Source organism: Budorcas taxicolor, chromosome 7 (assembly GCF_023091745.1).
Source record: "Budorcas taxicolor isolate Tak-1 chromosome 7, Takin1.1, whole genome shotgun sequence".
Taxonomy (NCBI): Eukaryota; Metazoa; Chordata; class Mammalia; order Artiodactyla; family Bovidae; genus Budorcas; species Budorcas taxicolor.
The window spans coordinates 22,614,290-22,627,753 of NC_068916.1; the positions used below are offsets into that span (position 1 = coordinate 22,614,290).

General features: G+C 35.9%; 1 protein-coding gene across 1 annotated transcript in view; it reads left to right on the plus strand.

Annotated features, from left to right (window-relative positions):
• Positions 1-13,464, plus strand: part of MEIKIN (meiotic kinetochore factor) — a 140,354-nt gene that overhangs the window by 19,068 nt on the left and 107,822 nt on the right. Inside the window, exons 5-6 of the mRNA XM_052643481.1 lie at positions 2,536-2,673; positions 9,548-9,667. Coding sequence (XP_052499441.1) covers positions 2,536-2,673; positions 9,548-9,667 — 258 coding nt within the window. The remainder of the gene's footprint in view (positions 1-2,535; positions 2,674-9,547; positions 9,668-13,464) is intronic.

The window sequence follows — 13,464 nt, forward strand, 5'->3', positions numbered from 1 at the left end:
CAAACAGGTCTTGTATGCACCTTTTGTCAGGAAGTGAAGAAGATATTCCAATAAAACAAGAAAGGAAATCAATAAGGAAGAAGTCATGAAATATGTAAAGGAATTTCTTCAGATCATGGTAAAGGGAAATCCCAGGAAGACACCTGTGCAGCACTTCTAGCAGACCATCAATCCCAATTTGAGCAAGTGTGTTGAGATCTCCAGTAGCAGTACTTTAAAAAAAGAAAAAAAGGAAGGAAAGAAAAAGGAGGAGAAAGAGGAAGGGAAGAAGAAAGGAAGGGAAAAAAAGAACTGATAGATAACCTGGCATTTAAAAGGAAATTTATACTTTTGCAAAAAGTTGATTTGAAATAGGTACTTAGAAAACTGATTGAAAATTAGGTAATCAATAACTCAAAGGAAAAATAAGAACTTATAGCAAAAATGTAACATAAATAATAGAGCTCATAGTACATGGTTCAGCTGTAAACATATTTTAGCAATTATAATAACAGAATCATTGAATACATTTAATTTATAAATATAAACATATAAAAACAATAGAGTTAATGGGGTTGAAAACAGTTGTCTCCTTATGATGGGAGTTATGAGACAAGAGGTTGCAATTATTTTTAATTCCTTTAAGAGGTGGTAGTTTTTGATAAAAGCTTGTAGAACTGACTTTTTAAAATGTATAGTATAATTTGATATAAATGTAATTTTAAAATGCATTTACATTTCTTACTTGTGACACCAGGAGCAGCCTTCTATTATTATAGTCAGGAACATTTGTTTATTCTTTTCTCTGCCAAGTTACCCAGGGGGTGAGTACAGAGCTTTCCTAGTTTCTGAGCCCAGTTTGAGTTCTGGAGTTTGGTGGAAGGGTTTTCTCTCCTGAGAGTGGTATTCATAGAATTTTGAGAGGTAGAAGGCACGAGAGATGCAGCAACCGAGAATGAGAAGGATGAAGACGGTGAGAAAAGTAGCAAGGACAGGGAAGGACACTCTGGGACAGCTCAAGTATGGGAAGAGAAACATACTCAGAGGAATAGCCTGACTCTGACATCTGAAGCGGGGAAGAAGGATGGTAGCTTGAGTCAGTCAATTTAAGTGGTGCACTGGTGGCTGGAGGAGGTGGGCACATTGGGAACAGTTGTCAACATTAAAGAGAGGGTTGGAGCAAAAGAAAAAGATGTGGTGAGATCAAAGTGGGAAGGATAAAGAGTTAGTAGTCTCGGGCAGGTAATGAATGAGCAGAGATAGATATAAGTCAACTCCAGGGCAGAAGATAATGGGTTTTAAGAGTGATGCTCTCCTTTCACCCGTTATGCTGCACTCCACCAGTTTCTGTTAGTGTTGACCTCTGTTTTATCATGTTAGGAATGTTTCATAAATGCTGACTGTCTATAGTAGAGTATATTTTCTCTTTTCTTACTCGACCTTCTGGTTCTTCAAGTAAATACTAAGTTCTATCCCTGTCATTTATTGGAAAGATTTTCATTCTAGTCTACTCTCACAGGGATGACTTTAAGACTTCTGAATTAGAGAGATTTTCTGTTCATATATTTCCCCCAATTTCCTATTGAGATGTTTGTTTTCTTATTATTGAATTTTCAGTGTTCTTTATATTTTGGATTCCAGTCCATTTACAAATGTTTTCTCTTACTCTGTGGCTTGTCTCTTTGAAATAGAAGGTTTAAACTTTGATGAAACCCAGTTTATCACTACTTTTGTTTTATGAATCATTCTTTAATTTTACATTAAAGAAATTGTTACCTAACTCAGTGTCATGAAGATTTTATCCTCTATTTTTTGTAGAAGTTTTGTAGTTTTAAGATTTGCATTTAGAATCATGATGCATTTATTGTTAATTTTTTGTATGATGGAAGATATGAGTGCAAGTTATTTTATTTGGTTTTGCTTTTGCATGTGGATATACAGTTGTTCCAACATAATTTGTTTGAAAGAATATCCCTTCTCCATTGAATTGCCTTTGCATCTTGGTCAAAAATAAATTACTCTTATCCATGTAAGTCTATTTCTGGACTCTATTCAGTTCCTTTGATCTATGTTCCCTTGAATCTATGTTTATGCTCATTGTTTTTTAAGTGGAATAACTAGAATCATCTTTTCTTCTTCTCAGCTAGTCAGCTTACAGTTAATGGGTTACTTATATGTAAAACTTGGACTTGAAAAATTAGATGTACATTTTATTTATTTATATTTATTATTAAGGTATACTTGATAAAATTTGTATTTTTGAGTCAAGAATGATAACTGAACCAAAGTAGGGAAGGAATAAATTTATAAAACTTTGAAAAACAATGGAAGGGGTTTATATTGCATTTTCTTCATATCAAAAATAGACTTCTTTTCTAAGACTGAAATTCACATACAATTTAAGATTGTATACAATCGCATGCCGTTTCAGTTTTATGTGTAATTTTACATTAATAGTATACAAATGCATGTATATTTCTACAAGTTTAAGTTCTTAGGATTTTGAATCTGTTTACTGTTGAAACATTTTACCCTTTTTGCTTGTTTATTCTATAGGACCAAGTTTGCAGCACGATATTTCTGGCTCTCTTCTAAGTTATTCATTTACAGACTCTTCTACAGAATACAAGAGTTCTGAAGAGAATTTAAGTAGCTTCCCATCACCTGAGCTCTTCAGAGGATCAGATTATTTAGGTGAGAAAATTTCAACCTTAAGTTGCTCCTCCATCGAAACTACTCCTTTGTCTACAAATGCTGCAATGAATAATGTTGCTTTTGAGAAGGTATGCTTATCTTCCTCACCAAAACCTCTCTGCCCAGTATCCATTGTGTTCCACACTCAGTCACATAGGACTATAGATAAAACCCCCCAGATCAGGAAAAGATGAAGAGATTAGCATTTACATGTAATACATATCCAGTTATTAATATTGAGCAGCTTTATACATAACATATGTATATTTGTTCCCTTGAACTATGGGTTATCTTTTATTTCCTATGCTTCTCTTACTTTTCAGTAAATCAGAGGTTGACTGGACCATCTCCCTGCTTGAATTTTTTCTACAAATTATCAGTTATTTATGTTTGCCATATATATAATTAATAGCCTTTGGTTAATGATGCAGATTGAACATATGCCTTCCTCCACAATTTTGTGCAATGGCAGAAAATGACTTTTTTAAAAAAGACATAAACACATAAGAGTAAAGAGAATGAGAAAGAATAAAGCATAAAGTTTGGAAAGCTAGAGGGCAAATGGTCTGATAAAGTGGACTTGAAAAAGCTGAATCCTGAATCAACAATGGGAATACCCCTGAAACAAGCTAGTTTGTACAATACTATAGTATCCCAGAAAAGCTTTCAATGTGGCTTGTAAAATACTTGTAAAAAGCTGTATCCAAAATACAAAAATTATGGTGACTTCTCTTTCTCCTTTCCTAGAAATTTATTCTTTGGGGTGTTTTGAAACAGAGGGACCCTGAACTAAGCACTGTTAATAGCAGGGATACCATGGTATTTTGAAATGTTGTCATTTACCTTGTCATAGCCTCATGGTGGGTGAAGTTTACTTTCTCACTCTTTGGCTCTGGGGTTGGCCATATGACTTTGGGCAACATGGATATCAGTAAGTGAAACAGAAGCAAACTTTTGATATGTGCATACATAATTGGTTTTGTCCCCCTATCCTTTTGCTATCATGAGGAAAATACAAATCTTCTTCCACTTATGATGGAAAAAACTCTTAAGCTGAACCATTGTGAGTCAGGGACCATATGCACATCCTAATTAGCTTCTACCTCTATTATTGAACTCCAGAATAAGAGATACGGAGCAGGATAGCCCTGGGCAGACTGCAGACTTCAGAGAGCTGCCCCAGTTGATTAGCCAACCTATAGCCTGAAGCAGAGCTGCTTGAGCCAAATAGTAGACAGGTGTAAGAAAGAAATGCTTTCATTTTATGCCACTGAGATTTTGGTGTTATTTATTATATAGAAAAAGCCAACTGCTTCAGATACTGTAGTGAATGCAGAAGTGAAGTGAAGTGAAGTGAAGTGAAGTCGCTCAGTTGTATCCGACTCTGCGACCCCATGGACTGTAGCCTACCAGGCTTCCCCATCCATGGTATTCTTCAGGCAAGAATACTGGAGTGGGTTGCCATTTCCTTCTCCAGGAGATCTTCCCAACGCAGGGATTGAACCCGGGTCTCCCGCAGATGCTTTACTGTCTGAGCTACCAGGGAAGTCAGTGAATGAAGAAAGGGGTAGTTAAATGCAAATGTATATTCCAAATTGTGGGACTGCTCACCAAATGCTTAGTCTCATCCTAACCCAATAGTCCATTTCTCTATTCAGCTTCTAGGATGCTAGCATCCAGAATTGAAACTTCCAGGCAGGAAAATGGAAGATTTTTTCCTGAGAAATCTGAGCAACCCTAAAGAAAATATCAAAAGATACTGATTTCAGTAGTGCTTCAGTGAAACTGACAGGAACCCTACAGTGAAGTTGCCTATGTGGCCAGCCCCAGCTAAGCCATAGAGATCCCACTTAGCCATTTAGGACCCCCTCTCAAATATGAGCAGAAGACAAGGACTACAAGACTTCTGATGAATTCTCTAACATAAAGCAGAGGTCAAAACAGCAAAATATGGTAGTAAGTCAGTAAGGTGTTGGAGTAGTAAACCGTAGACTTTCCTTACCCCATGGACATACCAGTTCAACAACGATACATGGACTAATTTGTGTCCGTGTATTTCCCTTTGTGAGATTTCCCTTTGTGTGAAATCTCAAAACTAGTTGAGTTACTCCTGCACCCCCAGGCAAGCTTGAAACCAGTCACATCAAAGCAAGTAGAAAAATTCAAGACAGCCTTTCATCAAATTCACATCCGCCATACAGCACCATACAATTGGCAGGAAACCTTCAGCTCCCAGATTTTCCCTAGGGAGGAAGGGAAAGGACTGAACCATGTGCCAAAAGCTCTCAATTATTTGGGGATAACCAAAGAATGGACTACTGACTTGTCTGCCTCAGAGTGCTGGTGGGACCTGACGTACTCTCGAAGTCTGATGAGTGCTGAAACAAAGATACCAGTTTATCCTAGCATGAGAACATTCACTAGATCCCGGCTTCTCTTTGGGCAGGGGAAGATTTGGACTGTGTTCAACATTCCAACATTTCTGGGGCTGCCCAAGGGACTAGCTTTTGTCTCATCTGTCTTAGAGCAGTGATAGGACTTGTTATATTCTAGATGCCTCGTGGCCACTGAAAACAAAGACTGTGGTTTGAACTAGCAAGAAGGTTTGAGAAGATCCTGGTTGGAAAGATTGATGAAGGTCTTCTCCTGTATGAGGCCTATCTGTTTACAGACTGGGAAAGCTGGCTGTTTTATCTAATGTGCAGACACCAACACAAATGATTAAAGAGAAAGAAGAGACAGAGAAACATGGTCCAAAATATGAGAATAAGATAAAGCTCCAGAAAGTGACTCTAATTAAATGGAAATATATGAACTACCTTTCAGAGAATTTTAAATGATTGTCATAAAGATGTTCAACAAATGTTCATAAAGAACTCAGGAGAACAATGTATGGAAAAAGTGAGAATTTCAAGAAAGAGATTTTTTAGAAAGAACCAGAAAGAAATTTTAGAGCTCGGAAAAACAATGCACTAAGGAAAAAAAAAAACAGTAAAAGATCAATCGGAAGAATCAGCAAATTCAAAAATAAGTCATTTGAAATTATCCAGTCACAGGAGCTAAAAGGAAAAATAATATAAAAGAATGAAGAAGTTTGAGACTTACAGAACACAAGAAAACAGATCAGTATATGCATTGTGAGAGTCATAAGGGGAAAAGGGAAGTGGGGAGGGAGGGACGGAGAGGGAAAGGGCCAGAAGGTTTCTTCACAGAAATGGTTGCTGAAAACTTCCTAAATCTGGGGAACCCCAACAAACCTCAAATAAGATGAACCAAAGAAATTTATATGGGGGCACATATTCAAAGAAAAAGCACTTTGAAAGCAGCAATTTAAAAAGCAACTTGATATATACAGTGAGACCTCATTAGACTGTTTATGGACTTCTCAGCAGAAACCTTGCAGGCTAGAAGAGAGTGGAAGTAAATAGACAAAGTGCTGAAAGAAAGAAGCTTCCAACCAATAATACCCAAACCTGCAAAACTGTCCTTAAGAAATGAAGAGAAGATAAGTCCAAACAAACAAAAGCTGAAGGAGGTAATCATCACTAGCCCTGCCTTACAAGAAGTGCTAAAGGGAGTTCTTCAAGTTGGAACAAAGGACTCTAAACAGCTATATGAAAGCATATGAGAGTATAAAACTCATTGGTAAGTATATAGACAAATGCAGTGATACTATAACAGTGACATATAAATCAATCTTTATTCTAGTATAAAAATTAAAAGGCAAACATATTAAATATAATTACAAAAATATGTTAATGGATATACCATATGAAAGGTGGTAAATTATAACATCAGTACTGCAAAACATGTTTAAGGGGTGAAGTAAAAGCATAGAGTTTTTGTTAAATTGTTATCAGTTTAAAGTAGACTATTAAAACTATGTTTTATGTAAGCCCCATGGTAACCACACACAAAAAGTACCTATAGAAGACACATAAAAGAAAAATAGAAAGGAGTCAAAGCATATCAATATAAAAGAATCAATGAAAGACAGAGGAGCATAGCAAGAGAGTGAAGAGGGGCAAAATAACTATAAAACAGAAAACAGTTAACAAAATTGTAATAGTAAATCCTCCTCTATCAAAAATATAAATGAATTAAACCCAATCAAAAGACAAAGAGTGGCTGAATGGGTTGAAGAAATAATCCACCTGTATGCTCTCTACAAAAGACTCACTTAAGATTTAAGGGCACACATAGACTGAAAGTAAATGGGTGGGGAAAGGCACTCCATGTAAATTGTGACCAAAAGAGAGCACAAGGGGCTATACTTATATCAGATAAAAAATAGACTAAGTCAGAAGCTTTTATTAGAGACAAGCAAGAATGTTGCATAATTATGAAAGGATCAATTCATCAAAAACACTCAACAGTTATGAATAAATATCCACTCAACATCAAAGCACGTAACATATAAGGTAAACACTGGCAGAACCGAGGGAAGGAATAGGCATACAGTCATAGTAGGAGACTTCAATACTCCTACTTTTAATAATGGATAGAACATCTGGACAGAAAATTAACACTTAACTGATTTCCAAGTATATTGCAAAGCTATAGTAAACATAACATTATAGTACTGGAATAAAGGCAGAGATATAGACCAGTAGGACAGAGTAGAGGGCCCAGAACTAAATCCATAAAGACATTTGATCTTTAACAAGAGTGCCAAGAATACACAATGTGGGAGAAATAGTCTCTTCAACAAATGATGCTGACAAAACTGGATAGCCATATACAAAAGAATGAAATTGGACCCTTACCTTATACAAAAAAGTCAGCTCAAAATATAGTAAGAACTTATATGTGAGACCAGAAACTATAAAACTCCTAGGAGAAACATAGGGGAAAAGCTTCATGACAATTGGTCTTGGCAGGTATTTCTTGGATGTGACACCAAAACACAGGCAACAGAAACAAAATTAGACAAGTAGGCCTAGATAAAACTGTAAAGCTTCTGTACAGCACAAGAAACAACAAAGTGAATAACCTATAAACAACCTATAAAAAGGGAGAATATTTAGAAACCGCATATCTGATAAGGGATTAATATCCAAAATATATCAGAAACTCCCACAATTCAATAGGAAAAAATCCAAATTCCTTGATTTTTAAAAATGACAAAGAACTTGAATAAACATATTCCCCCCAGAGAAGACAGTCACGTGGCCAACAGGTATGTGAAAAGATCACTCACTAACCGTCAGGGAAATGCAAATCAAGATCACAGTGAGATACCACCTCACGACTATTAGGATGGTTGTTATTATTTTTTTAAAAGGTAAGTGTTGGCAATGATGTAGAGAAATTGAATTTCCTTTTTTACACTGTTGATAGGAATGTAAAATAGTGAAGCTGCAATGAAAGAGTATGGCAGTTACTCAAAAAATTTAAAATATAAGTAACATATGTGATCCAGCAATCCCACTTCTGGGTATTTATTCAAAATAATTACTGACAGGATCGAGAAGAGATATTTGAACTCCCATGTACATTGCAGACTTTTCACAGTAGCCCAGTGACTATTGATGGATAAATAGATAAAGAAAATACGGTATATGCATACAATGGAATATTATTCAGCCTTTAAAAAGTATATCCTGCTATATGCAACACTATAGAAGAACTTCAAGGACATTATGGCAAGTGAAATAAGCCAGTCACAGGAAGAAAAATACTGTATGATTTCACTGGTATGAGATATCTAAAGTAGTTAGATTTATAGCAGTTGAGAGTAGAATATTGGTTGCCAGGGCCCAGGGAGAAGGAGATGTGGGGAGTTGCTAATCAACAGGTAGAGTTTTAGTTATGCAAGATGAATAATAGGTTCTAGAGATGTGTTGCACAACATTGTGCCTATAGTTAACAGTACTCTATTGTACTCTCAAATTTGAGGGTAGGTCTCATGTTAAGTGTTCCCACCACAGTAAAATTAAAAATAAGAGAAGAAACCAAACAGAAATAGGAATACAATAAAGATACTGCAGGGAAAAGTTTTCCTTGAGATAAAAATATGTATATTACATCCATTGAATAGGAACAGGATGCTGTTTAAAAAAAAAGGGAGTGAGAATATTCAGAGAATAAATTAAATGCAATAGCAGAATGGAAAACTCAATAGAAGGAATAGAAAATAAATTGAGATTTCCCAGGGCGGGGCGGGGGGGGAGTCAGAAGGGAAAAAAAGGAGAAAAAAGATTAGTTAGAGAAGTAGTATATGAAATCTTATATCAAATAATAGGAGTCTCAGAAAAAGATAATGAAATAAACAGGAGGAAGAAAATTGCAAAAATATAACTCAAGAGCAGTTTCTAGATCTAAGAAGTATGATTTCTGGGTTGAAAGAGCCGTACAGTGTCTAGCACGTAGATGAAAAACACCAAGACAGAACAATATGAAATTTTAGAACATCAGAGAATGGAATAAATAGAATGGATTTATACAGTTTGGTAGGGTTTAGGATTAAATAGATGAAGAATACAGAGAAATCTAAACAAACAACACTTGATTGGCTCCAGGGAAAACGAGAGGTGGTCATTGTATATATACCAAAAGAGTTAAAGACAGCATTTTTATGACAATTTATCATCATAATGTTTGCATTGAATACTGGCCTAACTAAATATGCCACATAATAATATGAGGATAATGGGAAAAGTGGGGAAAAGGAAATAAGAGTATTTGGGCATTGCAATAGCCCAAAGATTATTTAATATTCTGATGTCCTCAAGGCTTTTTTTTATGCTTCACCTAAACTTTCTTCAATTACCATAGCTTTGTATGGGATAGGAACCTAAGTTGGGGAGAAAAAGGTAACCTGCCACTTGTGTGCTGTTCAAAATTTTGTGCCATTTCTCCCTGCTTCTTTTAGAATGGGAGCGTCCCATGTTGGAAGAAAACATGCCATGTAAGAATTCTACTCTTTTGGACATAAGTAAAGCAGTAGCAATAGAGAATGTACCTGAGTTTTCAAATCTCTCTGCAATTTTAGGTAAGTTTCACATTCTTTTTCCTCATGTCACAAAGGGAAAAACCCTTGTCAGTATTGAAAAAGCAAAGTATTTTTTCTCTTGAATGATTTTTTAGCTAAATTAATCAATTAGGATTACTTTTGGCTACACATAATATCTGACTAATAGTAAGTAACTTAAGCATATATGGGTTTACTTTTTAAAAACATTTATTTTGAATTTTATTAATATACTTGCAGAAAAGTTGCAAAAATAATGAAAAGGGTTCCCATATACCTCCCATCCAGCTTTCTGAAATGTTATCTTCTATAACCATAATCAGTTCAGTTCAGTTGCTCAGTCATGTCCGACTCTTTGTGACGCCATGGACTGCAGCTTGCCAGGCTTCCCTGTCTATCACCAACTCCTGGAGCTTGCTCAAACTCAGGTCCATTGAGTTGGTGATGCCATCCAACCATCTCATCCTGTGTCGTCCCCTTCTCTCCTGCTTTCAATCTTTCCTAGCATCAGGGTCTTTGCATCAGGTGGCCAAAGTATTGGAGTTTTATCTTCAGCATCAGTCCTTCCAGTGAATATTCAGGACTTATTTCCTTTAGAATGAACTGGTTGGATCTCCTTGCAGTCCAAGGGACTCTCAAGAGTCTTCTCCAACACCACAGTTCAAAAGCATCAATTCTTCAGCATAATACAATGGTCATAATTAGGAAGTTAACATTGGTGTTAAACTGTTAGCTACAGACCTTATTCACATTTCATCAGTTTTTCCACTAATGTCTTTTCTTTGATTCAGGATCCTATCTCAGATCCTACATTACATTAGATTGTTCAGTTCAGTTCAGTTGTTCAGTCATGTCTGACTCTTTCCTCCTCATGAACCGCAGCACTCCAGGCCTCCCTGTCTATTACCAACTGCCGGAGTCTACCCAAACCCATGTCCATTGGGTCGGTGATGCCATCCAACCATCTCATCCTCTGTTGTCCCTTTCTCCTTCTGACCTCAATCTTTCCCAGCATTGGGGTCTTTTCCAATGAGTAAGCTCTTCACATCAGGTGGCCAAAGTATTGAAGTTTCAGCTTCAACATCAGTCCTTCCAATGAACACCCAGGATTGATCTCCTTTAGGATGGACTTGTTGGATCTCCTTGCAGTCCAAGGGACTCTCAAGAGTCTTCTCCAACACCACAGTTCAAAAGCATCAACTCTTCAGCACTCAGCTTTCTTTATAGTTCATCTCTCACATCCATACGTGACTACTGGAAAAACCATAGCCTTGACTAGACAGACCTTTGTTGACAAAGTAATATCTCTGCTTTTTAATATGTTGTCTACGTTGGTCATACTTCCAAGGAGTAAGTGTCTTTTAATTTCATGGCTGCAATCACCATCGCAGTCATTTTGGAGCCCAGAAAAATAAAGTCAGCTACTGTTTCCACTGTTTCCCCATCTATTTGCAATGAAGTGATGGGACCGGATGCCATGATCGTAGTTTTCTGAATGTTGAGTTTTAAGCCAACTTTTTCACTCTCCTCCTTCACTTTCATCAGGAGGCTCTTTAGCTCTTCACTTTCTGCCATAAAGGTGGTATCATCTGCATATCTAAGGTTATTGATATTTCTCCTGGCAATCTTGATTCCAGCTTGTGCTTCTTCCAGCCCAGCGTTTCTGATGATATACTCTACATATAAGTTAAATTAGATTATTTCTCCCTTAATCTACTGTGACAGATCTTCAGTCTTTGTCTTTTGTAAGCTTGATACTTTTGAAGATTACTGATCAGTTATTTTGTAGAATGTCCCTCCATTTGAATTTGTGTAGTATTTTCTCATGGTTAGAAAGAGATTATGCAATTTTTGATAAGAATACCACAGAAATGATGTTGTATTAAGGAATTCTTAATGTCAGTGCATTTATGTTATTGGTCATATTAATGTGATATCTGGTTTTCTCCACTGTAAAGTTACTAGTTTCCCTCTGTAATTAATATATACCTTAAAAAAAAAGATAGTTTATGACTCCATAAGTCCTGTTTCTCCTCAAACTTTTATCCACTTGACTGCAACAGTTCTTACTGTGGTGTTCATGTAATGGTGATTTTCAATCAATACTTTGCTGTTACCTGTTACATTTATTCATTGAAATTTCTTTTTGTAAAATAACTATTTTCTGCCATTTATTTATTCAGTTATTTATATCAATATGAACTCATGGATATTTATTTTATGAGTTAAAATCCAATTCTTTCTTGCTTTGTCTCTCTCTCTTCCTCCCTCCCTCCTGTCCTTCCTTTATCCTATTATACACACAGAGAAGTTTCACATTTGTTAACCCAGATCCCTGTGAGAAATACATTTACTAGTAGATTACTACAGCATTTATGTACGGTTCTATTTGTCTTTAGCATTACAGTGTCCTATCAACAGACTCTTTTCCAAAATTAGGTAGGTTAGTTCTTTTCCTCCACTTTCACTGAAATTATTATTCAGTTGTTATGTAGTAATTAATACATTCCTTTGGTAGTGTTGAATTCAGTTTTTGATTCCCCCTTCCTGTTTGGTTTTGTTTATTTATTCAGGGGGAGAGGGCTGTTGAAGGTATGTGAAACATTACTATGGTTCTAAGAATTATACAAAAAAATATTATCAGAAGAGTATTGCTTTATCTTCTTCTACTGCTACCGTGATACTTTTGTCCTCTTCTTTCTACCCATTTCCACCCACCCCTTTTTGGTAAGGAGTCTCTTTAATTTATGCTTTATCTTTTTTGTGTTTCTTTTACACAAATGAACAAAGCCCTGTGTATTTTCTTTCTTTTTTAAATTGAGGTATATTTGATTTACAATATTGTGTTAGTTTCAGGTATACAATAAGGTGTTATGTATATATGTGTTTTTCAGATTATTTTCCATTATATATTATTACAAGATATTGAATATAATTCTCTATGCTATAGAGTAAATCCTTGTTACTTACCTATTTTAGGTATGATAGTTTATTTCTGTTAATCCCATACTCTGAATTTGTCCCTGTCCCTCTTCCCTTTCCCCTTTTATAGCCATAAGTTTGTTTTCTATGTCTGTGAGTCTGTTTCTGTTTTGTAAATAGATTCATTTGTATTATTTTTTAGATACCACATATAAGAGATGCCATATATTTGTCTTTCTCTGTCTGACTTACTTCACTAAATATAATATTCTCTAGATCCATCCATGTTGCTGCACATGGCAATATTACATTCTTTTTATGGCTGAGTAATATTCCATTATATATATGTGTGTGTGTGTATGTATGTATATACACACACATACATATTACATCTTAAGCTAGTCGTCTGTTGATAGGCACTTGGGTTGTTTCCATGTCTTGACTATCATAAATAGTGCTCCTGTGAATGTTAGGATGCATGTATCTTTTTTTTTTTTTTACTTTTCTCTGATTGTATTGCAAATACCTTTCAGCTTGGTAACATTCAGAGCTTGTGAAGGTATAACAAACTGGCACTCATACCTTGCATTTGGTTTACATTTTTGGAGGATAATTTTGCCAAATTACAGGTCTTTGATTCATTAATTTCACTTCATGGGATTAACCATTCAGATTGCCTTTGTAAGTATACATAAAGTTCTGTGTAGCACAGTTACATGGTAGCTAAAAAGAGGAAACAGACTAAATGTCCATTGGCTGAATCAGTTCAGTCGCTCAGTGGTGTCCAGCTATTTGCAACCCCATGAATCTCAGCACTCCAGGCCTCCCTGTCCATCACCAACTCCTGGAGTCCACCCAAACCCATGTCCATTGAGTCGGTGATGGCATCCAGCCAT